Source organism: Botryllus schlosseri, chromosome 11, assembly GCF_051294905.1.
Source record: "Botryllus schlosseri isolate E-star chromosome 11, Bs_hap1, whole genome shotgun sequence".
In the NCBI taxonomy this organism is placed as follows: Eukaryota; Metazoa; Chordata; class Ascidiacea; order Stolidobranchia; family Styelidae; genus Botryllus; species Botryllus schlosseri.
The window spans coordinates 22,523,585-22,551,345 of record NC_137246.1 but is presented as its reverse complement, the minus strand read 5'-3'; the positions used below and the strand labels follow the sequence as shown (position 1 = coordinate 22,551,345).

At 40.5% G+C, this 27,761-nt stretch overlaps 2 protein-coding genes and 1 long non-coding RNA gene across 7 annotated transcripts in view; 2 read left to right on the top strand and 1 right to left on the bottom strand.

Annotated features, from left to right (window-relative positions):
• LOC145450513 (broad substrate specificity ATP-binding cassette transporter ABCG2-like) overlaps positions 1-27,761 on the bottom strand; it is a 169,857-nt gene that overhangs the window by 74,536 nt on the left and 67,560 nt on the right. The window lies entirely within an intron of this gene.
• Positions 132-25,876, top strand: LOC145450509 (multiple PDZ domain protein-like). 4 transcript variants are annotated; one of them, XM_080329030.1, is made up of 17 exons: positions 132-289; positions 2,946-3,142; positions 4,964-5,073; positions 5,741-5,939; positions 6,901-7,130; positions 9,358-9,541; positions 11,047-11,173; positions 14,343-14,485; positions 15,781-15,997; positions 16,589-16,777; positions 17,358-17,478; positions 17,597-17,841; positions 18,342-18,450; positions 20,950-21,376; positions 21,821-22,128; positions 23,757-23,861; positions 24,698-25,876. In XM_080329030.1, the coding sequence occupies exons 1-17, from the start codon at positions 191-193 to the stop codon at positions 25,279-25,281; spliced, it is 3,594 nt and encodes a 1,197-aa protein (XP_080185156.1). In that variant the 5' UTR covers positions 132-190; the 3' UTR covers positions 25,282-25,876. The 4 variants fall into 4 exon arrangements, with proteins under 4 accessions (XP_080185156.1, XP_080185155.1, XP_080185154.1 ...); XM_080329029.1 differs by having other exon boundaries at positions 24,695-25,876; XM_080329028.1 differs by having other exon boundaries at positions 23,754-23,861.
• Positions 12,007-13,195, top strand: LOC145450518 (uncharacterized). Its single transcript, XR_013918504.1, has 2 exons — positions 12,007-12,471; positions 12,948-13,195. It is a non-coding gene; the product is annotated as an uncharacterized LOC145450518 (long non-coding RNA).

Genomic DNA, 27,761 nt, shown 5'->3' with positions numbered 1-27,761 from the left:
TTATGTGTATATGTTATTGTGCTTAATCGAATTTGGACGGATACACAATCCGCATGTGGCGAGATAACGTATGGTGGTACCTTCCCTTGGTACGTTAGGTATAGTTATACCGAGATGCGCTGTCTGCTGTCAAACTAATCAATGTATTTTTTACTGTTTTCCTTTTGATTCGTGATATCCTAGTGTAAAAATGAGTGGGTTGAGCGGCTCACGAAAGTGCAAAGTCGTCAAGAAAGAGTCGGAGGAATTCGAATTTTTCTTGACTTCAGACGAAGTGCGTAAAGGACAGGTATGTTCTACCGCAGAATCTCTCAATCTCTCAATAAAAATGTGACTGCAGAATTCAATTCGGGTAACTATTGATACATTTCCCCCGGTGTCTCCAAGTTAAAATATCAATCCGATTACGATCTCATAGCGTAACTACGATCATATGTGATGTGACGTCACATGAAACGTCAGTAACGTATTAGACGCGCGTGCACGTGCACGTGCACGTCTTGTCCGGGACCTACGATAACTTATCGTAGGCCCCGTCTTCTCTAATAATTGTTCGAGAATACAGCCGGGAAAATCTACGAAGTGGGGAGGGAAATTTTAATTGTTTGCATTAGTTGACATTACGCATTCACATATGCCTACAACTATGTATTGCAAGAAAATAGAAACGGGTCTATTCTAGGGTTGCCATACGTCCGGAATTTCCCGGACATGTCCGGAATTTCACTGTTAAAACTGTGTCCGGGAGGAATTTCTAAAATATGCCTAAATGTCCGGAATTTTGAAGTAAAGCTCATAATTTTTTCCTAAATCAACATATAAATATTATTATTTTTGGGCAGATTGATGCTACATGAAATTTTTCTTCGCGCTGCGCGCGATTTAGTAACACATATATTGATTTTAATATGGGGGCTACCACCCTCGCAAAAACTGTGATCAAAAATAAACAAAAATAACATTAGGTTACAGAAATAAGTTTAATTGTAATCGCAATTACAAGATAACGGTATATTCATGGAGTCGGTTTAGGCTGTTTGGACATATATGACTTAACGATTTACAAAATAGCGTAAACCGACAAGATAGCGTAATGGTGAAGCGTCTGGCTTCTTGGTCGGTAAGTCGTGGGTTCGATTCCCGGCCGGGTCAGGCCAAAGACCTGAATGGTAACGCTGGTATCCACGACTTCCCCGCTTGGCGCATTGTGATAGTATGGAGGGGTGGTGCAGGACGATAGCCGTAGAAGGCTATATCTGCACCTTCCTTGCCCATCGGCATATGCTTATTGACATAATTCATTCAAATCATTTAACGACCAGATGCATATAGTAAGCCCTCAGATTTTGCATCGCTTACCCTACGATCGGCTCAAGATCAGTGTTTATTTGGGCGGGAGTGGGCTGGAAAATGTGGCTTCGGCCCTGGTTACAACTTACAACACACAACCACACACTCTTGAAGCTGAACCGGATCGTGACCACCTCTAGTCGATAGACAAAGCTTTACCAGTGTGACGTCATATTGACCCACAATGTGCTAATACCTCATTTTGAAATCCGCTAGTGGGCGATAAAGAGCGTCCGGAATTTGTGTTCCGAAAATATGGTAACCCTAGTCTATTCTAGAACGGGTAAAGAGACAAGCGGACAGACCTGAACATCCCAGAGTTTGATCGCGAAGCTGGTATTTACTTCGGCATTTGAAATTTCAGCAGGGTTTATGACCCTTCAAGTATCACGTTCTGCACAAGGCATATAATCATTCTCAAGCTAGATGACGTAATATTTAGCTACAAAAATAAAATTCAAGACCCGGCATACATTTTGGAAGTCCATCAGGGAGTAGTGTCAAAGTTATATTAACGAGGATACTTTTCAATACGAACAATGAACATGCAATGGATGCTTACAAACTGTGCCATTATGCTGTTCCCAACAGTATAAGAAGGGAGGAACTTTGGCAACAGGAGTCAGCTGAGATTCTCTATATACGAATCTCAAGTCCTCAGTCCGTAAATCAATGTATTATCTAATTTTCTTACTCTGTTTAAGAGATGGGAATGGAGAGTTTTATTTACAGACTTTTCTCAGTCTATTAAATTACTTTTTATAACATTGCAATCTTGAGGTGTTTTGTTTTTTTGTTATACACTGCACTGAACAGATATAATGCTATCTTTTGCATTAGATATGCCAATGTAAAATTATTGTCCTGGCTTCAATCGGATATTTGAGTACTAACGATCCACCAGTAGACTCTAGTGGTGGTTCTCAACCTTGTTGATCTCGCGGACCGGTAAAACTTCAAAACAAATGTTGCAGGCTGGTGAAAGTTTGAAAATCAAAATGAACCCTAAATTTAGTCCCTATAAATGTATTCAACTCATATTTAACCCTGAAAACTTCATTTAATGCTGCCTTATATATATTTGTGCGTGGTTCTACAGAAATTTCTGCAAGGAGAAATTTACGAAGTCTTCAAGGACCATTAACTTGATTACGATTGCTCCCTATCCTTTGAAAGAAATTGACTTTACTGATTGCTATATATCCTCTTTTCTATTGCCATGTGTCGCTTAATTGCATTGTCGGAATTTGACAGTTTTCGTAGCTTTCACTGATAACGTGTCCGAAACGGGTTGTATGATACTCTTGAAAAGTTTTGTACAACACTTGCACCTTTGTGACGTACGCCCAAAGTCGTCCACGAATTCTCTATTACGACATCATGCAAAAATACGTTCCAAACTTCTGCATCAATTTAGAATTTGATTCCTCTAATTAATGGACAAGCATCGAACTTCTTGGAATTGAGATATAAAATACTAATATTTTAGTCAGACGGGTGGTTGAGAACCACTGCAAGAGGCCAATACGGATCTTCGCTGATGCAAAAGAACCCGCGAATCACTTATATGACATTTTCTCCGTTCATTCATTCAGATAATCACTTCAGTGACCAAAGGCGGTCCGGCCAATAGGGGTGGCCTGAAGGACGGTGACCGCATTATTGAAATCAACGAAAGTAACGTTGAAGGGAAGGACCATAATCAAATCGTAGAACTCATTCGCCAATGCATTCCCAAGAATGAAATTGCATTCGTCGTGGTAGACAAAGAAAATGACCCCAACACTCCAAAGTAAGTCGTTGATCAATCTTTTGTTCGTGAATTATATTCGACTTCCGGTACGAATGTAACTATTACTATCGCATTACTCATCGTTTCGGGTTGCAGATCGCAAATTTCTAGCAACAAGCTATCTCGCTGATAAAGCCATGGTTGGATGTAGTTTGTAGCGACGAGGCCTGTATCAGCTTAGTGTATGTCATTGTTAGGTCAGTAATCAGTATTCTACAATGATTGATAAAGCGTGTACGCTGTAGTGTACAGTAATCTTGTACAGTAAGTATGGTTTCCACCATTCCTATTTAGCACATATTATATGCGATTATCATATTCGCTTGATTATGTTCAATGTAAAGCGACGTATATCGGTGTCTATAACGCGCATCAATGCATACTGGTATACCTATGAACCTTGCCTGTACTGTTTTGACATTGGAAGGTATTTCTGATGTAAATAACGCACTCATCCATTCTATTCGAATTTTAATACTTGTCACGGCAGATTAAAATATTATCACCAGTGTCATCAGCGGATACAGTCGATTTGTTGTAAATTGTGATGCTCGTCGTAGTAGGTCTTAAGCGCGTGGTCAGATATACCGGGATGTAGCATAAGAATGATGAAGAGCATTGTAATTTGTCTATCCAGGTAATCCAAGTGAATTATCTGATGTGGCTGGAATCCATACTCTGTTTGTACAGTGGAGGCTTACGTCGTATTGTGATTATTTCTTTCATTTAACAATATGTAGTGCGTTGTTCCTGTGAAGGCTAGGCCTACTCCTGGTGCGCTAACATCATTCTAAAATATTTAAGAGTTCACCTGAGTAAACGTATTTGAACATGGCAAACAGCCATTGTTGTTTCGTCCTTCAAGTATAACAATCTTATAATACGATTAGTTAATTCAGTTATTACCATTATAGAGACATGGTGTTGACGATACCCAAAATAAATATCAACATTACAGTTAGGGCTGCATTGTACACAAATTGTGTTTTAAAACACTTTGTTTAAAACATCATTTTTATACATTGTATTAAAAAATGCCTTCATAAAAAAAATGTTTTTTTTCAAACGTATAATCATGCCATTATTCTGTAAATACTTTCGAAAAATATGTAATATGATCCTATGGCCGATTTGAGCCCAATCTTGTCGACGTATACGACGTGGCATGGTTGGAACACTCGAAATCGTCGTCGGCTCAACAGTTTTAGTACGTAGATGTAGATCATTGGTACGGAATGGGTGTTCTGATGATGATGACCGCCGACCGTAAAAATGCTGCATAGCGATGAAGTCCAAGTTAAAGATATTTTTGGTCCTTTTATGACTAGAGTCGGAAGCCTTTTTGGTCAAAGGAGCCATAATTTACCCTATATTTTCAATTTTTCTATGCTAATCTACTGCGACGTAGCACTTAAAGATTGATGACGTCATGACGAAGAAATCAACAATAAAAAACGTAAAAAACATGTCTTAAACATGTTTGTTGTAAATTGATTTTTGGTTTAAATGCCACGCTAATTGCAGTATGATATAACATAATTTTTCATAATCCTGTTATCTCTCCCGTTATATGAACTTCACAGCTTATTCCAGTGTAGCGCGGGGTACCAGCAAATGACGGCGCTGTGACGTATGTATGCTATTGAACTTGACCTGTGCAGATTATTTTCTTTCTTGAATATACGCCTCTATGGCAACACTCATTTGATGAATGATGATCTCTCCGCTGTAAATGTTTCGTAAACAGAAGACCTTTCCTAGTTTCGCCTATTCGCCCCAAATAATATGTCACTCTATGCTGAAATTCACGTGTTTGTTCAGAACAGAGCGACCTGTTCGGCAATCTTCTAAAGTCGAACCTCGACCGCGACTTTGTAAAATCAAGAAGAAGAATAACTCGTTCGGGTTCTTTTTGGAAAGAGATTCCAAAGGTGATAGTTAATTTCGCATTTTGACTTCGATATGCTTGCTGTAACAATACATACTGGATTATTTAGGAAATCTACAATTCGCGTCACTTAATATCGTGTATTTTCTTCATTCTAGGAATGAGTTCGATTGTTCTTTACTCACCATATTATGCAATCTAGAAATTTATTTATTAGAGCGCTCGATAACATGAGCCTGTTCTACCGACTTCTAGTCCACGAAAGGTTGGTGATCTATCGTATTGAGCTTATAAATATGGATTTGAAACGAAATCAAAGTAATTAGCGTTGGTATTATAGTAGAAGTAGAAGTAACGGCGTGGATTTCTACTCACTTACTAGAAAAGTGGCGATTTCCATAACGTGTCATAACTCCAAGTTGAAACAGAAAATGAAAATTCGAAAACTGCACATGTAAATAGTTTTAAAATGTCGATTGGATCGAGTGGTCGCATAATTCTCTACATTACAAAAGCCAAAGTGTGAAAAGTAAGTTGCTTTGCCTAAAAATTGAAGTGGAAATAGTCTAAGACAGAACTATACTTGAGTTAGTTGTGAAATGGCCAACCTTACTATAGTATACTAGAAGTTATTCGTTACTGATGCTGACCACCTCTCGGTTTAACGATGCAATCGCTAAAAACTGAGACATTCTAAATTTTTGTCCCAGGGGACTTTATCAAAAATGTGACCGAGGGAGGTGCATCAGACGGCACTGGCCTGAAGCAAGGCGACAGACTTATAGCGGTCGGAAAGAAAAACATCGAGAAAATGCAACACAAGCAAGTGGTCGAACTGATAAAGGCGTCGGGAACTAAAGTCAGCCTGCTCGTTATCGATGAGAGTGGTTATGATCATTGCAAAACCAAGTGAGCAGAATTAGACTATATTATGTCACCCATTCCTTAACCTTTACCAACCTGGCGAACCCTTACGCTAATCTAAAAGCCATTGTTTTCACTGAGTCACCGCATTACACATTTTATAATTTAAATACATTAGGATAGAAGGCTGCTGCACGAATCGAACTGTGCATATAAGGTCTTTCGGAATCGAGAAACTTTCAATAAGTCCCGTTTTCAGTCAGTTTCCCGTGTCACAAAAACGTATTCTGGCTACTTTTTTCGGTAACTCGTCAATTTCATCTTTCTTCATTTTGAGCTGTAACAATTGGGGATTCCCCATAAATTTAAGTGCCGCGATTTTACTTAGCCTTGTAAATGTAATAAAGACCACATTTTATGTATGTTTGGAATGGTGTAGGGTAGGCTACTACAGAACCTTAAATATATTTCGTTCGTGATATCATTTTCATATTGTACTTTACGTTAGAAATTCTCAAATCTATACTTAAGGGTGATCGACATTCTGCAAACTTCACCATGCAATACCATACAACTGTAAAATCGCCAGAGGTGGTCAGTAACGAAGTACTTCTACTTTTTGAAGTAGTTGAAGTAGATTTTGCCTACTCAAACTACTTTTCAAGTAGTTATGATTTTATACTACTTGTACTTCTACTTGACAGTTTTCAGTTTTGTAGGCAAAAATAAGCGTAGAATGCCTACTTACTTACTTGTGAACCACCACTCCTACTTCTACTTGTGTGTGTTACTTCCACTTCTGCTTGAGTAGCAACGGTGACTACTTTGACCACATCTGAAAATCGCAATAAGAATTGGTGCATTTGACTAGTTTTGACCTATTACAACGGGTGTGAAAGCAATTACCCTATTTGTACCCTCCTGGAAATCGTCAAAATGCTCGATTTACGTTTAAAGTGTAGTTATTATTTATACACCATCAGCAACTTATACTTGACATCGGCAGCAACATTCCCATCACCGAAAAGATGGTGCGAGGTTCCACGTCCTCGCGAAACTCATCCTCGTCCTCAAGCAAGTCAGTGAAGAAGTCCAGTTCCACGAAAGTCAAGCAGCAATCGACCAAGGTCAAGGCGAGGTCGAATGAGAACGCGGGAAAAGTCAGAGTCGTGCATATGTTGAAGCACCCCACGAACGGCTACGGATTCTTCTTGCGGGCAAAGTCCTCGTCGCCAGGTTAGATTGAGCGGATCAATGTGCTTTGCGGTTACGGTGTGAACCGGTAACTATGACATCATCTCCGTCGGTGTTTTCCAAGCTTTTGGCATGGTCACTACTTCACTTCAAGTATTTATCGTATGACCAAGCTTACTACTTACATAACCGTAAATTTCACATTGTGTTCAACCAACATAATTTCGGTATGTGGAGTGTGTGTTTATGAATACTAGCATGTTGTAAATGTAGCATTGTTATCGAATTATATTTACAAAATTACGAACAACGGCAATGGGGGGGGGGGGGTAAAAAACCATTGGAATAGAAATTCGATTAAGGAGACGCTTTTAGAACAACTATGGACGAACTATATGAACTACGAACTCATAACGAATTTAATGAGAAGACTTCACAGTCTCAATTCTTATTATTAAAGGATTAGAGGGGCACTTATCACCTGTTAAAGTCTTGTGCGCCACGGACTACAGAACAAAAAATTCATAAAAATGGCGCTAAATGAACCTACTATAGCAGTGGTCGGGAACCTATGGCTCGCGAGCCATATATGGCTCTTTTGGGTATAAGATAAGATGGCTCTTTAAGAAATTTTCAATTTTGTATTTAATTTAACATTGTTCCACCAACTCGTAGGTGAATTTCCATGACGGTGAGAATAATTGTTCTCGTGGCAGCATGAACATGTCTTTTAGAGGTCGAGACAGAAGGGTATCCAGGGATAGGGGCTCGTACCACCCACCCTCGCGCGCCTAGAAATCTTGGATCGCACGATATACCTTAATGATTGACAAAAGAGGATAGCAGATATGGCGACACTTGTAGGACAATGCAGTTTTCAAATACACTTTGTCGTCTTTATCTACGATGAGAAATAAAATGTCTTGGAAGTGACATTCACAATTAAAAACGACGCCATAGCTATCCATTTTCTTGATTCGTTATTAGCTTTCTAGCACCGCCGTAAAAATGTAGGTGTGTAACGCAACATTACATTTCGCCGAATATTTTAGAAGTCGATCAATACTTGGATTTCCAGAATCAACACGACAATTACATTTGATTAATATCAGTTATCATAAATTCTAAGCTATTTACGATGAGTTGTGCTGTTACACACAGGTGAGGCTTACCTCGTCTCCTTTCGCACTTTATTTACAAACAATAAATATGAAAATTCCGTGATTTTGGAAATAATGTTCAAAATCTAGTCTTTCATAAACATCGATAGAAGATACCAATAACCATTGAAGGGTTCAGAATTTTCTTCACTCATCCCTGACGACATCTGAGGCACTGCCTCACTTGCCTCCCATAACCCCACGTCTCTGACGTATCACACGGTGGGTATGTACTGCTGTATAGTGACCATATTTGACTAAACGTGGGCAGAAACATACGGCGTACACTACGAATCCCATATATTAGTGCTACCAATACGTCACGGATGTTCAATTGTAACGTAACAGTTGATTGACATGTATGGCTCTTTGGGAGTTGTAATTGAAAATATTGGGCCAATATGGCTCTTCGGTCGAAAAAGGTTCCCGACCACTGTACTATAGCCTGCTACTTCTGCTTTTCAGTCATTTTGCCTCTAAACAGATAAACTATACAGTATACGCACGCACGACGCTTTGGTCTTAACGATTCTCCGTTTTCTTTCTTTTTATGGTAACAATGATCTGAAGCTCAACTTCGCATAGCTATATAAGTAGGCCTAGTACTGTAGTAGGAATTGGGGAACAGAGAGTGTAATACGAAAAAAGACAATAAAATCAAATTACCGTCATAACCAAATGTGTCATTATTTTGAACCTAGGCATTCTCGCTTAACATCCAATCTATTGGACACTCACGAAGCCCCTTGACCTTGTCGCGGACCCAGGGTTGGGAGCCACTGACTGACATTTCTTCGGATATCTCTTACCATGTTTACCAAACTAATTTAGTCTCTAAAAGCTACATGTATAGAATATTGTTAGATAACTTCATCTGCTTGATTTTGATTTCCTAGTAATTTTCTATAAGCTGAAACACAAGCATCATCCATCAATTAATTTTTGCTTCTTGGTTGACATGCAATATAATATTTTATAACTCTATTGTGTCAAGCAACACATTGGTAAAGTGTGACTATTGAATCAGAGCATGAAACAATGTCATCGATCCACTGGCTAGAATAAGAATTAGATTACTGGTTGATTGCAAATCCACTGTATAATTCCAGGAGAGTATATCGGAAAGATTGACGCCGACAGCTGCGCCGAAATTGCGGGATTATTTGAGAACGACCGCGTTTTGGCGGTAAACGGAAAATCCATCATGGACATGAATCACGCCGACGTGATCTCATTGGTCAAGACGAAGCAGTACCAGGTGGTTCTGGTTGTCCTCGATGAACAAGCTATGAAGTGAGTTCCCGGTTGGATGGCAAATATTTGCGAAAGTATACGGTTCCGTTCCTTGTCTTTTGTGCGCCGGTGTTCGCGTAATTTATCTTCTACGCAAGTGTGGAGTTTACTTTTCAAGATAAAGGTCTCGCGTATATCGTCTATTGAGGCGCGTAAGTGGTGTTCCTATACGGGGCTTGTGAATGATAAATGTCCGGCGCCTTTCATTTGCATAGGTAATCCCTATATATACATATGCTATCCGAAGATATAGATGTAATTACGACTTTACGAAAGATTGCAGTTTCCTTATCGCAATTACAGCAGTAGCAATCCCATAAGGGATGCACATGTACTCGTACGGGTCTATTAAGCTCACGCTTTGCTGTAATGAATTGTTTCCATTCATCTGAAAGTGCTCTCTAGCCAATGTGTCCCTCAGAATTATAGCTGATGTTCTCAACCTATATCTAGTGAAGGTATGTGATAATGTGATGTATGGGCGTGACGATTTTTTTACAACTAATTTATTTATATATATATATTAATTTATTCAATTATTTGGGGTGGGATAATTTCGTGACATCACAATGTCCAAGACACAATTGCATAGTATATTCATTTTGAAATTGAATATTTTCGGCTGACACTCGTCAGGGGTAATCGTCAGCAACTCCTTGGAGGCGACCTTTATCAAAATACGTCAGCCAAAGCTTTGTCTACAGAAGGTGTTCGTGTACCATCTTAAAATAGTACATTGAACGCTCTCTTGTTTGAGATTTCATTCCATGCTGTTGACGTCATATTTTGTGATACGATTGTTGTTATACAATGTTCTTTCCAATTTTCTACTAGTTGCTGACGATCACACCTGACGAGTGTCAGCCGAAAATATTCGGGTTCATTTCAATATGAATATACTATTCAATTGTATATTGAAGTTCTGTACCTCCAAGAAGCTCTTTAAATGTTTAAGACGTAAATCTAGTGTGGGGATTGGCGCCTTGGGCTCGTTAGTTAAGCCCCTTGTCCAATACCATATGGGTTCGGACAGGCATGCACAGTATCTATCCATATATTACGTTCTTGGGGCGTTTCTATTTATTTCTCACACATATTTTACACGACTTCTAACATTGGGGCAACTTCATGTTTCATACTCTGTCACTATCGGTATAGCATGGATTCATTTCCTTACCACATCGTAGGTGTACTCTGTCATGTTGTGTATCTTTCAATCACTGACTTCGAACTCCCTTGAAGATTAAGCGACACGTATAATGTATATATGTAGTTATTCATTCACGTCACACGGAAAGTAAATATAAATAATCGTGATAATTTTATTCGCCAAGTTATCTTAGAAAGATGGATTGTAACTGATTAACGACTGGCCCATTCTACGAGTACGTAGCGATTGCTATGCGTGAGGTAACTATCACGCGCGCCACGATTTCAATGTGTGAGCTGTGTCGGTAGGTGCTGCTGACCGCAACTCGTTTGACGACGGCTAATTATTATTCCAGACATTTTGAAGAGAAGGATGACTATCCCAGTACAGCCGACATCGTTCGAAGTCACAACCCAGCAATTCGTACCGTCAAACTAACCAAAGGCGATGCTGGTTACGGGATGTTCCTGAAAGTGGAAAAGGTAATTAATACGGATGTTACCGCCCGTAGATCACGTAGCATACCGGGAAATGTCATTACGTATATGACGAAATTACTTTATACAATAATACATAGAAAATTGTTAAATAGTCTTTATTTTGCTGCGTATGCTGGAAAACCCCAAAGTCAAACGTGAATTTTCAAAATTAATTTTGATCGTGAGGTCACTGATAACAATTTATACCGCACTGTCACTAATTTACTGATTTTCATCGTATTGCGTCTGTCCTGCGCAGATAATTCGAGTCTGTCGTTTTATCCTTGCGTCTGGGCGCACAATCTACACTGTAAAAAATCTGGTAGATTTACTGAGAAATCTCTGTAAATTTTACCACGAATTACCGGTCGCAGCCAATTACTGTGCGTAGCTTGTCATTTTACATTTTGATATGTAATATTACCTTAATATAGCTGTAAAGTAAGTTACCAGAATTTCTTCGCAAAATTACAGACAGTTACTCGTTACTGCAGTTTACCGGGCTATTGGCAAAATTGATTAGCATCAAAATCGCTGCAGCCAATGTATACGTAGAACTGAATGTTACTGATATATCATTCTAGAAGTGATTTGGCCTGATTGAACCTCGTTTGCGAGACTGGGGTCTGTCATACCGAAATTGTTGGCCCTAGTATCAATTTAAGCTTAGTAGGGTACAAGAAATAACTGACAATCGTAGCTAATGTGGTATACCGTAGCCATATTATATTATAAGGCAATGGCTGTACGGCCAGTCTCGCTGGTTACATTTGTTGTCACTGATAAGTTAGAAAATTAGTTCAGGATGTATAATATTGCTCGGGGGAATTAGAAATATCAGCACCGCATGCTCAGCTGACCATTTGTTAATGGCGGACAAGGCGACCTGTAATAGGTTACATCAGGTGACTGCTTTTTCTGAGATTCGTAATCAACAACCAACGCACAACTGTGACATCACAAGCAGCGTCTGGTTAGGTAAGTACAGTAAGTAGTGAACAACACATGGAATATATATCAATTTATACGAAATTAGATGAAAAAAGGGACTATGTGCAATGCTAAATGTTTCTGTGTGGAAAAAACGACCCAGATCAAACATTATAACGTGGCCAGTAAATATTATTGGTGTCATGTGTCAGCGGATGAATACCATTTATTTCGAAATCGTTCGAGTGTCGTCTGGCCAGTGGCCATTAGTGAGATTTGAGCAAAGGGTGGAGCGAAGCTTGTGCTTGAAGAAAGTGGACACGATCGTTGAAGATTCCTAGGAATGCTGAATGGAATACGCATCTTAAAAGGTAATACAGTACTACATAGTATTTGTTACCGTGAATATCTGACTCTGCACACCAGCCCTCGATGACTTAGATTTCATGATTGATATATTTCGTTCGCCGCATTCTCTGTTCTATTTTGGGATATTTGTCGACTTATATAGTGACCGCATACTCCGCTGCGGAGGAGTTGAAACTGTTGGCTTGGTAATGTCATTTTCGGGCCATAGCATAGATATGTTTTCATCCACTGCTGGATTTGTTTGCCACACAAGCCACCTTAAATTAGGAACCTTTTGCTTCAATACAGAGATAAAGTCATGAATCTCTGCTATGTCATGTAAAAGGCGGAGCCGTCATCACACAATTTGCCAGTACCGGAACTTCAAAACATGTTATATTTTTGTCAGCCCATTTGTCTTAGTCTTTATAATGTCATGTCCACTGTCCAGGTTAGGAACTTTGCTTTATATAGCGACTTACGCATGAATTCTTTTTAGTGGAACTGCAAGATACTACTTACACAGAAGGAATGAGAACGAGAAAAAGAAACAATTGGAAGTTTGGCCGGTGGTGGAATTAATTCACGTTTTCTTGAGACCACTCGTGTTACTGCATGTCTTCTAAAGAAGAATTAGACCTCCAGCAGCAATATTTTTCCATCGATAACCACTTCATCGTGATATCATGAATGAATATACAGTTTGTTCCAATGTCGTTTTGGGGATGTGAAGAAAATGTTGCGATATTTTTGCATCGGGTTGCTTTGCGATAGGTATGGATGTACGTGAATTTACAAGCTGGTATGTAATCCTGATTTACAGGGACAGCATGTAGGTAGGTAGGCGGTAAAATGACAGTCTCGATCGCAAATGTACAGGAGAACATGTAGATTAGATATACCGGAGGTGACTGTAACATTACAGTCTGGCGTGTAAAGTGAGATTACCGGACGAGTGTAAGTTAAATTTACATTGACTAACGGTAATGTTAGATTACCACGAAATGTCTGGCTACCGTGCTTCCAAACATTTCGCGGTAAATCGAGGTTTTTATTTTTTACAGTGTAGTTGTATTATGCGAGTGATCTATGGAGTCATAACACTAAAACTCCGCCCAAAGGTTTCGGACAGGCGTATCATCATTCAAGACACTCGCTATCATATATATTCTACTTTTGGCTAGAGGCAGTAAGTAAAGAACTAATATGACCCTTTCGAAGTATACTCAAGTAGTTTTTGCCTATAGTGGCACCACTTGCTCAAGTGGTTAGTTTTTTTTAGATTGCTTCACTTCAACTTGAACAGTTATTCAGGCCAAACTAATTTTGGAAAAGGGAAAGTAGTTTTGGAATAGGTTTGCATCACGGATATAAGTGAAAATGCCATAGGAACCGCGTGAAATAGTTCTAGTATCACCGTAACGGGCTATGTTTTCGAAGACTGTATCTATTTGTAGCGTCACATTAGTCATTTTGTGTTAGTTGCAATGATAAATCTTGCAATTTCGGTAGTAGCCACTTTCCCTCGATTACCTGCTCAACGTATATGCGACCCTGCACGAATAAACTGGCTTGAATACTTTTTAAGATCTTTTATTTCACGTGTCCACTTGTAGCGGGTTTGACATATCTTGTAAATTGATATTTGTAGTTGCGAGTCAGTTTATATAGTTACGGCTTTAGGACCACTTACATTGAGTACCAACGCTAACCAAACTTGACCACCTCTGCTGAGATCTGCGATTAACATTGCCGATTTCAATAGTATGACTACGATTTCACATGTTTCTTCGTACATCCTGCAATGGCGAGATACAGCGGTGCCCACACCTGCGCTTTCACGCTTGCAAACAGTGCTAAAGATAGCATACCGGTAACCGAAATGCATTTTCAGGGCCGATCCTTTCACGTTTTGACTGATGTCACGGAATCGGGAGTCGCCGGAAGTGCGGGACTGAAGAGCGGGGAGATTGTCATCGCGGTCAATGGACAGGGAGTGTTGAAAGACGACCACGCCGCCTGCGTCAAGAAAATTAAGTATGCTATGATTGGCACTTATATGTAGTACAACGGTAAAAACTGAATCACCACGCGAATGTTCTGGATACTTCTTACGGAATCGGAAGTCCAAGTAAACAAATCGTGATACACACATGCGTAATCAGGCTGCGATATCACAGATCGATTGTGAGGTACACCATGGCAACTGAATGCACCAATTGAAGATTTGATGGTGGTATAGGTTCCTTTTGCCTCTTGGCTACAACTATGGTTGCATTTCAAGCGAAAATCAATTTAAAACGAGGCCCTTGTTTAAAACATGTTTTTTATTGTTTATTTACTTTTAGTCATGACGTCACGAATATTTAATGTGACGTCGCAATGGATTGGCATAGACACTTGAAAATGTATAGGGTAAATATGGCTCCTTCGACGAAAAGGTCTTACGATCACTGTCATAAACAGACCAAAATATCTTTAACCAGGACTACATCGTTATTCAGCATTTTTACGGTCGGCGGTCATCATCATCATCAGAACACCCATTCCGTACCAATGATCTATATCTACGCGCAAAAACTGCTGAACCGACGACGATTTCGAGGATTCCAGCCACCCCACATCGTATATGTCGACTATTTTGGGTGCAAATCGTCCGTAGGCTCATACTACATGGTTTTTCGGACGTATTCACCCAATTATGGCATAATTAGACAACTTTTGATTTTTTTTTTGAAAAAGGCATTTGTTCAAAACACTGTTCAAAACATGTTTTAAACAAAGTGTTTTAAAACACCATTTGTTTTAAATGCAACCCTAGCTACAATCCTTGTGTGCACACAATACCGCAGTGTCGCTTCTGTTTAGTTGTGCAGATATGATCCTACTAAGACTTTTCAGTTATCTGTATGACGGCCATGCCTGACGATGCTATGGTATATATATAGTAGTCGTATGGATAATTAAGAGCCGGGAGTGACAGAGGTAGTCAGAAACGAAATACCTGTACTCGTTCAAAATATACTAGCATATGTTCCCTACTTGTAGTACTAACTCAAGTGGTTATGATGCAAGAGTACTTTTACTTCTATACTTAACAGTTTTGAGTTTTAGGCAAATCTAGCCCTAGGATACCTACTTTTTCAGTTACTTGGAAATCACTGCTTTTACTTCTACTTGAGTGTAAATTGCCGAAGATACTCTTACTCCTACTTGAATACCAACGATGAGTACTTCGACCATTTCTGGAGTGTGGGAAGAGTTTCCTGTTTCCTGCCCTAGGTTTTACCGTGTGATAAATCCAAAACTTGTATTCGTGAATTCCATTTCAGGGATGCAGGAAGCTCCGTTGAATTAACGGTCGCCAGTCTCGGAACGAGCGAGTTTGTACTGGAATCGAACGTCGAGGTCACCATCGACTTCATCAAGGAATGGCCGACCGAGGAAGAATTGGAGGTCCCGTCTTTTGGAAAAGTCGCGAAGCCAGTGGAGAAAGTCGTGGCGAAGGTCGTCGAGACAGAGACGAAGCAAGAAGGCGCCAAAATTGAGGTGGCCTATGATAAGATTCGTGGATAGAATATGATCTGACGTGGTCAATTAATTGCCGAAAATATGTAATTTCTTCATTTTCTTTTGGCCAGTAGACAATTCATTTCTGTCTATCGGTGCAGTCTCAGCTCAGAATGCTGCAAGAAAATATTCAAGTTGACTGTCCAGACTTAGACTATATATACAATCACGAGGAGCTTATAACGCCAGTATAGTCAAGCACTGCTTTAATATTTACATACATACAACTGAACGCACCCACGACCACGGATTCTATATAAGGCAACGCAATGATTACTTGAACAATAATTTCAAACACCACGTTCTCGTCTCTTAACGGTCTCAGAGAAGCAATTGCTATACTTCTACGTATATCAAATCCGTCAAATCACAACTATCGCCGTACAAAGCTTATAGTATTTTTGAGGTCATGTTTTGAATCGTATTACATTGTACCCACACTATATAATTTATATAGCACAAATCCAGTTACACTGTTCACGCTGTTTATAGACTGCATAGTCGATAATTTCAGAAAGAACTATAGAAGAACGCATAGACCCTCAACCTGATAATCTGGACCGTTTTCAGATGAAGCCTCGTCTCTGCCGAGTCGTGCGTGGGGAGAAGGGTTACGGCTTCGTGTTGAAAGATAGCCAGAATGCCCATTTCTTGGTCAACGTAGAAGACGGCAGTCCCGCCTACCAAGCGGGCGTACTCGAATATGACAGAATCGTAGAGATCAACGGCGAAAACGTGGACAAACTGAAACATCCCGAGGTATGATACTAGTGAGAGTCCTAGATTACCCGACCACGATATAATGTATCGACCTCGCTTTATTCCGACACATACTATTCTTCATTTTCATCGCTTGCTTTTTTATGTTATCTTCTGTTGCTTTTCATTCAGTGTACATGCCTCTTCTTTACATCGTGCTAGCCCAGGCATAGGTTTCTGATTTCAAGGACTATCCCGAATCGTTTCGATACCGGCCTTCCTACTTTGTTTCACTGTGTCGCATTCTTGCAGTGTCTTAAAAGAATAAAATTATAAATAAACCGATGATGATCATGATCCGTCTGTTCACTTCTGCTACATTTATTTCAATTTTAGTTCTATATTTGCAACAACGTGTTGTAATTATGTGCTAATGGTTATCTCCAAGGATATAGATATAGTCGGTTCAACATTCATCTGTGAGGATTTTTACTTACTTTCATTTTCGACAAAAATGTGTGCCTTGGAGGGCGTGATTCATACTTCAAATACGGAAAGCAAAACTACCCGATTGCGATGATTTAATTTTGATATCTTGCCAAATACGGTTAACTTATTATCGCCTGAACACAAATTTCAGGTTGTTGGCAAAATCAAAGCGTCCGGGGGCGAAGTCACTTTCCTCGTGGTCAACAAGGAGGAAGACGCTTTCTTCAAGGAAAAAGGCATTCCGATCACGGCCGCATTACTAGAGGTCAAAGGTAAGAGTTAGTGGTAAATTCATGTCACAATCCCATCAATGATTTACAACCGTAACATTCCGCTTACCGGAATTACGCTGCAGCAGACACGACCACTTCCGCACTTGTTTGCTTTCAGATGAACTCTCGGACGAGCACAGGCCACGGCTGTGTAAACTCGTGAAGAAATCTGGCGGATACGGATTCCATCTCGCCGGGGAAAGTGGTCGCGACGGGCAGTTTATCAAGGAAGTCCAGGCGGGAAGCGCAGCCGAAGAGGGCGGGCTGAGAGACGGCGACAAGATCGTACAAGTCAACGGCTCCAGCGTGGAAGGCGAAGGACACGACGCGATCGTGAAGCGGATAACTGAGAACAAAAATGAAGTACGTGCAGAGAGAAAGCTATACGGAACATTATAGGGCCTTGAAGATGCTACTGAATCAACCTGACTTATCTGTATCTTACTTTGATAATCTGATAACACTATAGAGTACTCCAATCCGGATTTGGATTCAAGAAATTTGGGTTTGACAGTCCAGATTTGGAATTCGAATACAAAAACCTTTATCAATGAATTTCACTGGTCCGTAACGAAGTACTTCTACTACTTTTTCAGAGTACACAAGTAGTTTTTTTCCTGCCTGCAATTCTTACTCGAGATTTTGCTTATTTCCACTTCTACTTGAATAGCTATCAGGAAAAACCACTTACTTTTCAGGCAGGCAGCACTGCCGTTACTTAGGTTTGAATATGGTCCGTATATGTTCGTTAGATCCGCTGCCCAAAATAAAGACACTACTTACAGTGTTGTGGAAATGTGGCGTTGTCCATGTTCGGCTATGTACTATGAATACTGAACAATTTGCTCTTCTCTTTCGTGAAGGTTACGTTCCTAGTCGTGGACAAGGAGGGCGAGATCTATTACAGATTGAAAGGCATCAAAATTCTGCACACGATGGTCGTTGCGAAGGAAGTTGTGGAGACAAAGGAAGGTTTGTATTTTGGAGATTGTAAACATCAATAAAATCAATAATCGTCATATTGTATTTCTATCCGATCAACACACATACACAATGTACAATGCAATGCACAAGACACAACGCGATGTAATGTACAGATAGGGTGATGCCGAAACGACCGGTTGCGGTGTCTCAATCTGCCATCCACCTCGGTGCAACAATTGTTTAGGGCTGGGCAAAATCGAGTACCTTAGTGATTCGATACTGAATCACGTAATATGCTTCGAGTCGAGTCGAGTAATCGAGTATCACTCATTATGACGTCATAACAGAATGTAGTACGTCAAAGTTCAAATATGTACCTTTTATGCCACCACAAAGAATATTATGCCTCTTATCCATCTCATAAATGATACTTTGGTATTTTTTCGACCATACCAATTTCATTCACTTGGTGACAATGTTGTGGGATAATCATGGCTTCGGAAATGTGCTACGTCCAGTATCCTTCGTAGCTTTGTACTATGTGTTTCGTATGATACGATACCGCCAATCAAGGTTTCAAGGCGTCCGCAGTTAAAGTTAGTATCTAAACTACAATCTTCGTTGTTTAATTAACTTTCAGTGGTGAGGAGCGTATAAGTCCAGTACTCGAAAATTCGTCTTCTACTACTCGACTCGAATCATTGAAATTATTACTCGATTCAGATTCGAGTACTCGAATCATTGTGCCCAGCCCTACAATTGTTCGATGTTGATCTTTTGCGTCTGTCATTCTCTGGACAGTTATTTCTTGTTCTGTCTCGTTCGATTCATTGCGCTTCCGTCCTACATCGGGTATTTATCTGTACTTTTTTCACGCCGTAACAACGAGCGACACAGGTGACATATGGAGCCTATATAGAATAGTTAAACCTCCATCGGTGGGAATTGAACCCGGGCCGGCGAAGTAAATGGCGATATACAGGTACTTTGCTTGCACCTCTACGATACACATACAGAGGCATTAACTTATCGAATCAGCCTCGGAACTATTTTGTATCACTTCGACACCGTGACTTCACATCTATTCAATAACTCACAGTTATGATTGTGACTTCATTTGAGCGCAAATACACTTTATACGGAATTCTTTACCGTTGTGGAGACAACTGACTCTCTATAGTTTCACTATTGTCGTCACTGTGACACCGTAATGCTGATTTATTGAAATATGTTTACTCAGATTTGATGTCACGTGATTTTATCAAAAAGTCTTAAATATGTTTGTGTGTGACACACGCACGCATGCGTGAGGACATTATCACATATCAATCGCGCATTGTGCGTGATGATACGCTCTGCGAAAAATTGTCACGTACTCTGGGATTTTAGATTGATTTGCGATAAGGAAATTGGCACTGGGACAATTACCAATGCAAATATAGTTTTACTCATAGCGTGAAAGGAGAAACAAACCTTTAAGTGTCCCATGATAAACACATTGAGGATTAGCTTTATGTTTTGCTAATAGCGACAGGTACTGTTGGCACATAGTTGACGCTCATTCTACGCTGAAGCAGAAATATTGCATATAATAGTATTACAGTAATTTTAATTCAGCCACCAATACATTTAACACTGTACTATGCAAGCGGGAATTGAAAACAAAACTTGAAATTACGCGTGTGCGTATGTGCGATGTTTAGCTCTTGATAGGCTATACGTAAAAACAATGACCAAGGCACCGAGGCACTAAATAAGCGGTTGTTCTTTTTATGTTATCTACTGTTAGTTTTAATTCGGTTATATACGCCTCTTATCTACTCTATGTCGTAGGGAAAAGTGGGTGTTTGCTTGAAAGACTCCTCCAAGTCGTTTCGACTGCTTCGTATCTTTCATTTTATTTCAATCTTGTGGTGTATTGCATTGATGAAATTATTCATAAACGGAACTGAACTGAATGAAATAAAAAATCAAGGTTATCCTTGGCACCCGCACATTTGATCGAGCTCAGTCAAGGTATCAGTCCCCCTTAGCCTATAGATAAGTGGTTCTTCACCATTACTAACCTGCGGAACACTTGCGCTAATCTGCATGCCTTTGCGGAACACCAAATTTTTGCTATCATAAAAAAAACAATCTACAATATACATATGATACATTATTATAGATTACTTCAACTTCGAAAGTGTCATCGTATTGCTCGGTCCAAACCCAGCAGCATGATACTACTTCCTTAATTACCATTTAGCTTATATTTGGAAAGAATTGACATTTCAGAGGGACGGGGTTTTCAATTTTTAATCTTAACCTCTTCTATGCGTACATCACTACACACGACGTACCACGAAAACAGTCGCAATTCGACTGGTGATCGAGCCTACTTACCTGCAACAAATAATGCCCAAAACGGGAGTAGTATCACAAATGATATTGTGTAAGTTGCCCTTCACGTAACCCCTGAGACTTACTCAGGAAATCATACTGTAACATGGAATACCGGTTAATATCCACTGCTATAGATAGATAATTTGGTACATCCTTTTGTAGAACTGGAGGAACAGCAAGAGGAAGAGAGCAAATCAGTTGGAGCCGCGTCGGCCGCTTCGTCCATCGTAGAAACAGAAGCTACCGTACACCAAGAACCTGAAGTCGACCACGACATCGCCCAAGCCGCTGCCGTGGCCGCTGTCGCTACCGTCGTAGCCTCAAAGGTGGAAGACATTCGAGACGACGAAAGCCAGGCGTCGCATGACGACCACGCCCAATCAAGCGAAGAACCAATCAGAATCGTGGACGAGGAAGAAGACGAAAGGAGAGAGGAGATTGTGGAAGCAGTCGTGAAAACAGCAGCCGTCGTAGCAGCAGTGGATGTAATACGCGATTCGGATAACGAAAGTTATCGCGAAGATGCGGAAAGCGTGAGGGAAGAGGAGCCAGCGCAAGAACCAGCACTCTCCGAAACAGTCTCTATCAGGTCCGCATAAAACAGCATGCCCCAACTCCCAAGTAATGCTGAACACTCGAATCTGAATGGAGTATTAATTCTAATGATTAGGGTCGAATGGTGAGAGATGGTATTGTATAGTACTGAAATGACACGCCAATGTGTATAAGCGAATCGCAGTTTCGATATTAATTTCAACTGTAGAAGGCTGTAAACCTACTTTGGTCGCTGCGTACGAAACATGCAGTACAACGCCAAGCATGTTAGTGGAAATGTCATATCTGTGAAGTCGTCATCAACCCACGGCCTTGTCATAAAATGCAATGAAATAGGTCGATAAAATACCAAGTAATCTTTAATGTGATGTAGGGCTAGCATTATCTGATAGCTAACGATTACCCCTGACGAGTGTCAGACGAAAACATTCAGGTTTATTTCAATATGAATATTGAATATAGTATTCAATTCCCCCAGGTCCGAGGAGAATGTCGAAGAACCCGAAGATAAGCCCGAAGAAGAAGAACGCGAAGGTATCTCGGACGCTGCGAAAGTAGCAGTCGCCGCCGCCGCCGTGGTAGCGGTGACGCGGGACGAAGATACCGCTTCAGAAAAGTCGAGCAGGCCGGCGTCTCCAGTCACGTACGCCGAGATCACGGAGACTGTGCAGGAGATAGTACAAGACCGCGCCGAAGATGACCACGACAAGGAAGACACTTACGAGGAAATCGCGACTACGGCGGCCGTCATCGCTGGAGTGCTCGAGGACAAAGTCAGCGAACGTGGTACGTATTTCGGGAGTCGGCCAGCTTCATGTGAATGTCGGTTTTCGTTAGAGGTGGTTAAAGCAGTAATAGCATTTCTACTTCAGCAAACGTAGATGTTACGCCATATATTTATATAATTACAAGTGGAATCAGCGATTTCCGACACGTGTCAAAACGAATTCCAGCGGATGTAGAAAATGGAAGGTCTGAATAGTGTTCGTGTACGTAATTTCGAAAAGTAGATATAGTCAAAGGTTCGTTTATTTTGGGCAGTTAATCGGTGGTTTGCTACTTTCAAAATTGCAAAATACATTTTTGTGATTAACGTAAAATGACTGACGGCACTACAAATAGGTACAATATTCGAGAATGTATTCGGTATTTAATGTAATGGTTATTTTGCGCGGTACTTATGATTTGACTCGTAAAAATGGTGAAAATCCATCACAAAAGTGCTTTCTTCTTTTCAAAACACAAAGTTATAAAGTATGTATATTGCAAGGTTGTAACCAAGTCACAAGGCTCCGAGTCACAAGTCAATCTCACTTTTATATTTTTGACTCGAGTCAAGTCGAGTCATTTTCAATTCCCACCGAGTCAAGTCCGAGTCCAAGTCAGCGAACAGAGGATCGAGTCCGAGTCATGGTATTATGACTCGAGTCCGAGTCCAAATCATTGTGTTGACTACTGAGTTTCCAGTTAAAGTCATCCTAAACCCACTTTTTATAACTCCGTATGGTGATATTGAATGGTTCGCATTTATAATATTTCAATTTTCCTTGCTTTTAGCAGTTTCTGGTCCCATTTTCAAGCACCAGTACCAACAAACGAAATCGCAATAGTGTGTTGGCTTCGGAATTACAATGAAATGTCGGTCTTGGCCGTCTGAATCTCGAGTCAATGACTTGCTTCGAGTCATGCGCAATGACTCGAGTACAAGTCGAGTCAATACACAGAGTCGAGTCGTGTCATTTCCGTATTTTGAGAAAATGACTCGAGTCGAGTCATCCGAAAATCGTGACTCGAGTCGGTCTCGAGTCGAGTCATAACTCGAGTCATTACAACCCTGGTATATTGTATAGTTTTTGAAGATCTTCTTGGAGGTACAGAACTTCAATATACAATTGAAAGGTATTGAACCTGATTATTGTCGACTGACATTCGTCAGGGGTAATCGTAAGCAACTAGTAGAGAATTGGAAAGAACATTGTATATCAACAAATATCAATAATACAATGTTCTTTTCAATTCTCTACTACAGTTGCTCGCGATTACCCGTGATGAGTGTCAGCTGAAGGTACCGGTATTTATGTTCCTTTAAATATGAATTTAGTTTTCAATGTAGTGATTTTTTTTCGGATGAAATGTTTAAGTCTAGTGGAATTGGTTTAAAAACGCAACTACTTGAGGAAGTATAGTGCAAGCAGGCATGTAGTACATTGTATCTGTCTTCAAAATCCAAGTCTCTTATTCGGTCGCGAGTTACATTCTCGCGTGTATTATATTGATATTTCGCAATAGTTTCAAATCTGGTTTCAAATTTCCTATATTCGGTTTCCCGATCCAAACCCGGCCTAAATTTTCAAAGCTAAATTTATACTGTACTGACAGACCGTAACGTCAACTGTGACGATTATTTTTAGCAGACGAAAGTGAAGAGGAGAAAGAAGATGAGGAAGATCTCCGGGCGGCTGCAAAAGCGGCAGCAGCACTCGTCCACAAGGAAATAGTCGACAGAGCGCAGGAAAACGGTAAATATATTGGACAGCTGCCTCTATTTTTGTGTAGAATAACCAGACCGCACAATGACTCGAAGAATCTATTCCTCTCGCAATTATTTTACTAAATGGGCATCAACACACGCTTACACGTAAATCGCACCTGTTATATAGGTCGTCGTTTCGCGATGAGGCGTACTCACTGGAGTTGCGTTCGCTTGAAAGTGAATGATTGTCACGCCTGGGCAAAGTCACACTACGAATGTTCTCGGCCGCATTGAGGATATCTTGTAGTCGGGAAGGATTCGCTCAAAAGTTAGGGATTCCTGCTTGCAGCAATTACGAAAATCCGCATGACGCCAGAAAATTCAATGTAAACCACCTTAACGAGGCATCGTCTGTCATACCATGATGCAACCAGAGGTATACTTAAGTCATCGTCGGTGGTACTCAAGTGGGAGTAGAAGTAACGCTGTAAATATCTCTTCAATAGAAGTAAAGATTTCCGAGAGTTTTACTTCAAGTCGAAGTAAAAAAATTATGACCTGAATCGTACTCAAGTAATTAGTTTACTAGAGAAGATTTGACCGAGACGTCGCCCACTTTTAGCAGTCGATCGTATAGTAAATAGTTTTGCCAACATATTTATCAAGTAGAAGCGGAATTTAAAAAGACATGACCAATAGAGTAAGAACTGCAAGTCAGCACAACCCACTTGAGCACTCTGAAAAAGTCGGAGAGCCTACAAGTTACTCAAAACATTTGGTTCACTGTACCGTATGCAATAGCCCTCATGCTGCAATAACATAGCAATCATTGCTAGCGTTTAATAACGCATTCCGTTTGCCTTACTTTACATGTCACAGAAGACATCAAACCAGAAGAGCCAAAGCAAGCCGAGCCTGAGAAACCCGCAACCCCAGAACCAGTGATAGCACCACCGCAAGAACCACAGGCTCCACCGACACCACCGGCATCGCAAGCACCGCCAACTTCGCCACAAGAGCGACCGCCAGCCGTACCGTTAGCCGTGATATTAACGGCAAACGGCGACATTCCGAAACTCAAGCCAACGCCCCCACCTCCAAGCAACGAGCCTAAGATCATCTGGGGTCAGAAAAACCTGAAGCCCATCACGAAGCAAATCTCGGTCGGCACCGCGGCGTCGGCGGTAGCGAACGGAGAAGCGAAGAAGGAACCGGCTCCGGCGAAATTCTCAACGGTCGCGGCTTTGAAAGCGGAATTAGAGAGAAGGAACCGGGAACAGCAAGCCGCATCGGGGTATAAGAACGAAGCCAAGAGCGAAATAGCTGAGCTGACCAAGCAAACAGGCGGCGCATCGAAAAGCATCGCCGCCAAGTTTGGCGGTAGCGTGAAGAGACCTGAGCCCGGCGCGCCCAAAAAGAATCCATGGGTTGGCGAAGGGATGACGATCAAAATAATCGAAACCTGAACGCCAATTAGAACCAAACTCGAATCGAACCGACTTTCTGCAGTACTCTATCTGTAAATATCTATCGAAAACTTTTTTTTTCCAAATTTTACCATCACCGAATGGAAAATTGATCGCTCTCAAGTCGCGGCAACCATAATCGACCCTGCTCGATGACGATCACATGACGTCATCAGATTTTGTTTTATTGTAAACTACCGAATGGCCTGAATGATTATCGGATGTATAGCCTATACTCCGTGCAACGATTTGCCAAGATGTTCCGAGCGTGTTTTTTAATGCATAAGATAAAAATCATATATATATATATATCGAGCTATTAATTATTAGGACTGTCACAAATGCGGGTAAAAATAGCAGCCTGAACCATGTTCCCTAATTTTTCTGTATCATTCGCATGTCGCGTATCAGTTCTGCGAAGTACAGGTTTGCTCGGGATTCATCGTCGATGATTTCGTCAGGTGCTGTAGCCTCAGCCGAAGCGTGCGTGTTGCTATTTTTCAAATCTTTGGAATCGAGTCATAGTAACATTTGTGGTTTTCACACCCGGACATCGTCGATATGCAATACAACCGTGATTCATGAGATTTAATTATTTTGGCTCGCGTGCTGATCATTTTCGTGATAACGTTCCCGCGGTGGAATTGGCGAATGGTTTTATCCGTCCACCCACACACACTGTCTGTCTGTTGAGGGGTATTTTTGGGTGAAAGCGATAGAAATAAGCGGCGTCTTGTTTGAAGATCATGACTCAACGCCAGGGTGAATAGAACAGACATACGAGCGAAGGTCGTACGTCGCGTCTCACCTGTACACCCGTCTACGGTATACTGATTAAATCATTAGAATAAGTTTCGTTTTGTGTCTCTGAGAGATAATGATTATTGCTACGCGTAAGTCGTGACAAGATCATTTTTGAAATTATTTCATTAACTGAGATCGTTACGCATAAAGTAGTTAGAAGTACGAAGTTTGAAAGGCGCTAATCCAAGCACACGACTTATTGGTCTATAAGTGTATTCAAAGCAGCAACAAATAATGCTAAGCGGCTATATTTCAATCTTATCCCATCTTATCTGATGCTATTATAGTGCCCTACATGCTATGATGCAATGTTTTACGTTAAATCACCGCACGTCATCAACATTCCGTGCTGTATAGATGTATTGTATGCGGTCATTACGTCAAATGCAATGCAATACACGTAGATCTTGTAATATCAACAATAATTTGCTGCAAATAATTGCAGTCTAGATCCTCACTTTTGACTTTCATGTTAATCCGTATCGTTTTCGGAACTTCCCGGCGAAATCGAAACTCGAGCCTCCGGCAAAGTTAATTCATTGTACATTTTTGCGTTCCCTGTGTCGGCAATGCCTTATAGATAACACACGATACAACATTGGAATAGTGTAACAGTAAGGTGCTGCGTTGTTGACAAATATATTGCTATTTGTAGCTCTTCATATCACAGACACTAACGCAGTATTATGGACGAATCTCAACTGTCATACCAAATGTAATGAATGTGCTTGTGCGTTTTGCACCTGTACGGAAAGGACAACCGACTCCTGAAGACAGTGGATACTGTAGCATTAATCTTGGGAAACTGATTGATTCGCTTTCATTCTACTATATACGCCAGCTTTCAATGTCTGCTACTGCTTCGTATTTCCGACGCAACACACGTTGGAAATTCGATATTTGAATTTCAATTGCAATCCTCGGATTATCCTTGATCGGCGGATAATCCGCGATTTATCAACGAAAAACTCACATAATTCCGCTTCTACTGGTCGGAATTGACTCAAATTTGTTTTGCAACGTCTTTGAAGACAGCTCAACAATTTCATGGGGTTGGCAGAAAAATTTGAAATTTTTTTTAAAAATTTTCCATAATAAATTAAAAATTTTAATTGGATCTGCGGAGTCCTATACTTGTTAGAATTGAACCAAATTTGGTGTGCAGCGTTTTTTAGGGTAACCTGACAATTTAATCAGTGAATGGCTGGAATCTGGAAAAAAAAGTTATTTTTGAACAGCCCTAGTGGATACACTGGACAATGCTGTACGGTGGTTGTCTAGAAACAACTTCTCAGAACTGGAATATGTGGAGATGAATGAGGAGTGGTGACAGTGGTGTAATATCCAGATGACCAATCGGATCTTGCGATCTCCCCCAATATAACAATCCAAGTATGAGTAGGCCTATCATTCTGGATAAACAAGAACACATTTCCGAAATACCTTACTGTTATCAACATTATCGTTTTAGCCAAACTTGCTATTAGTTCACTGGCGCTAATAGCAATACGGCCCTTTGCATCATATCAGTGTTGTTATCGTAGGCTTCTTCTACAGATGTATATTTATGGCGATTGCTCTGGCGCCGATTGACCTGCAGAATATGATAAACGCCTCAGCTCCTAAACTAATTGATGTCAGTATACCAATAAAAACTCATCAAGCACTAATTGAAT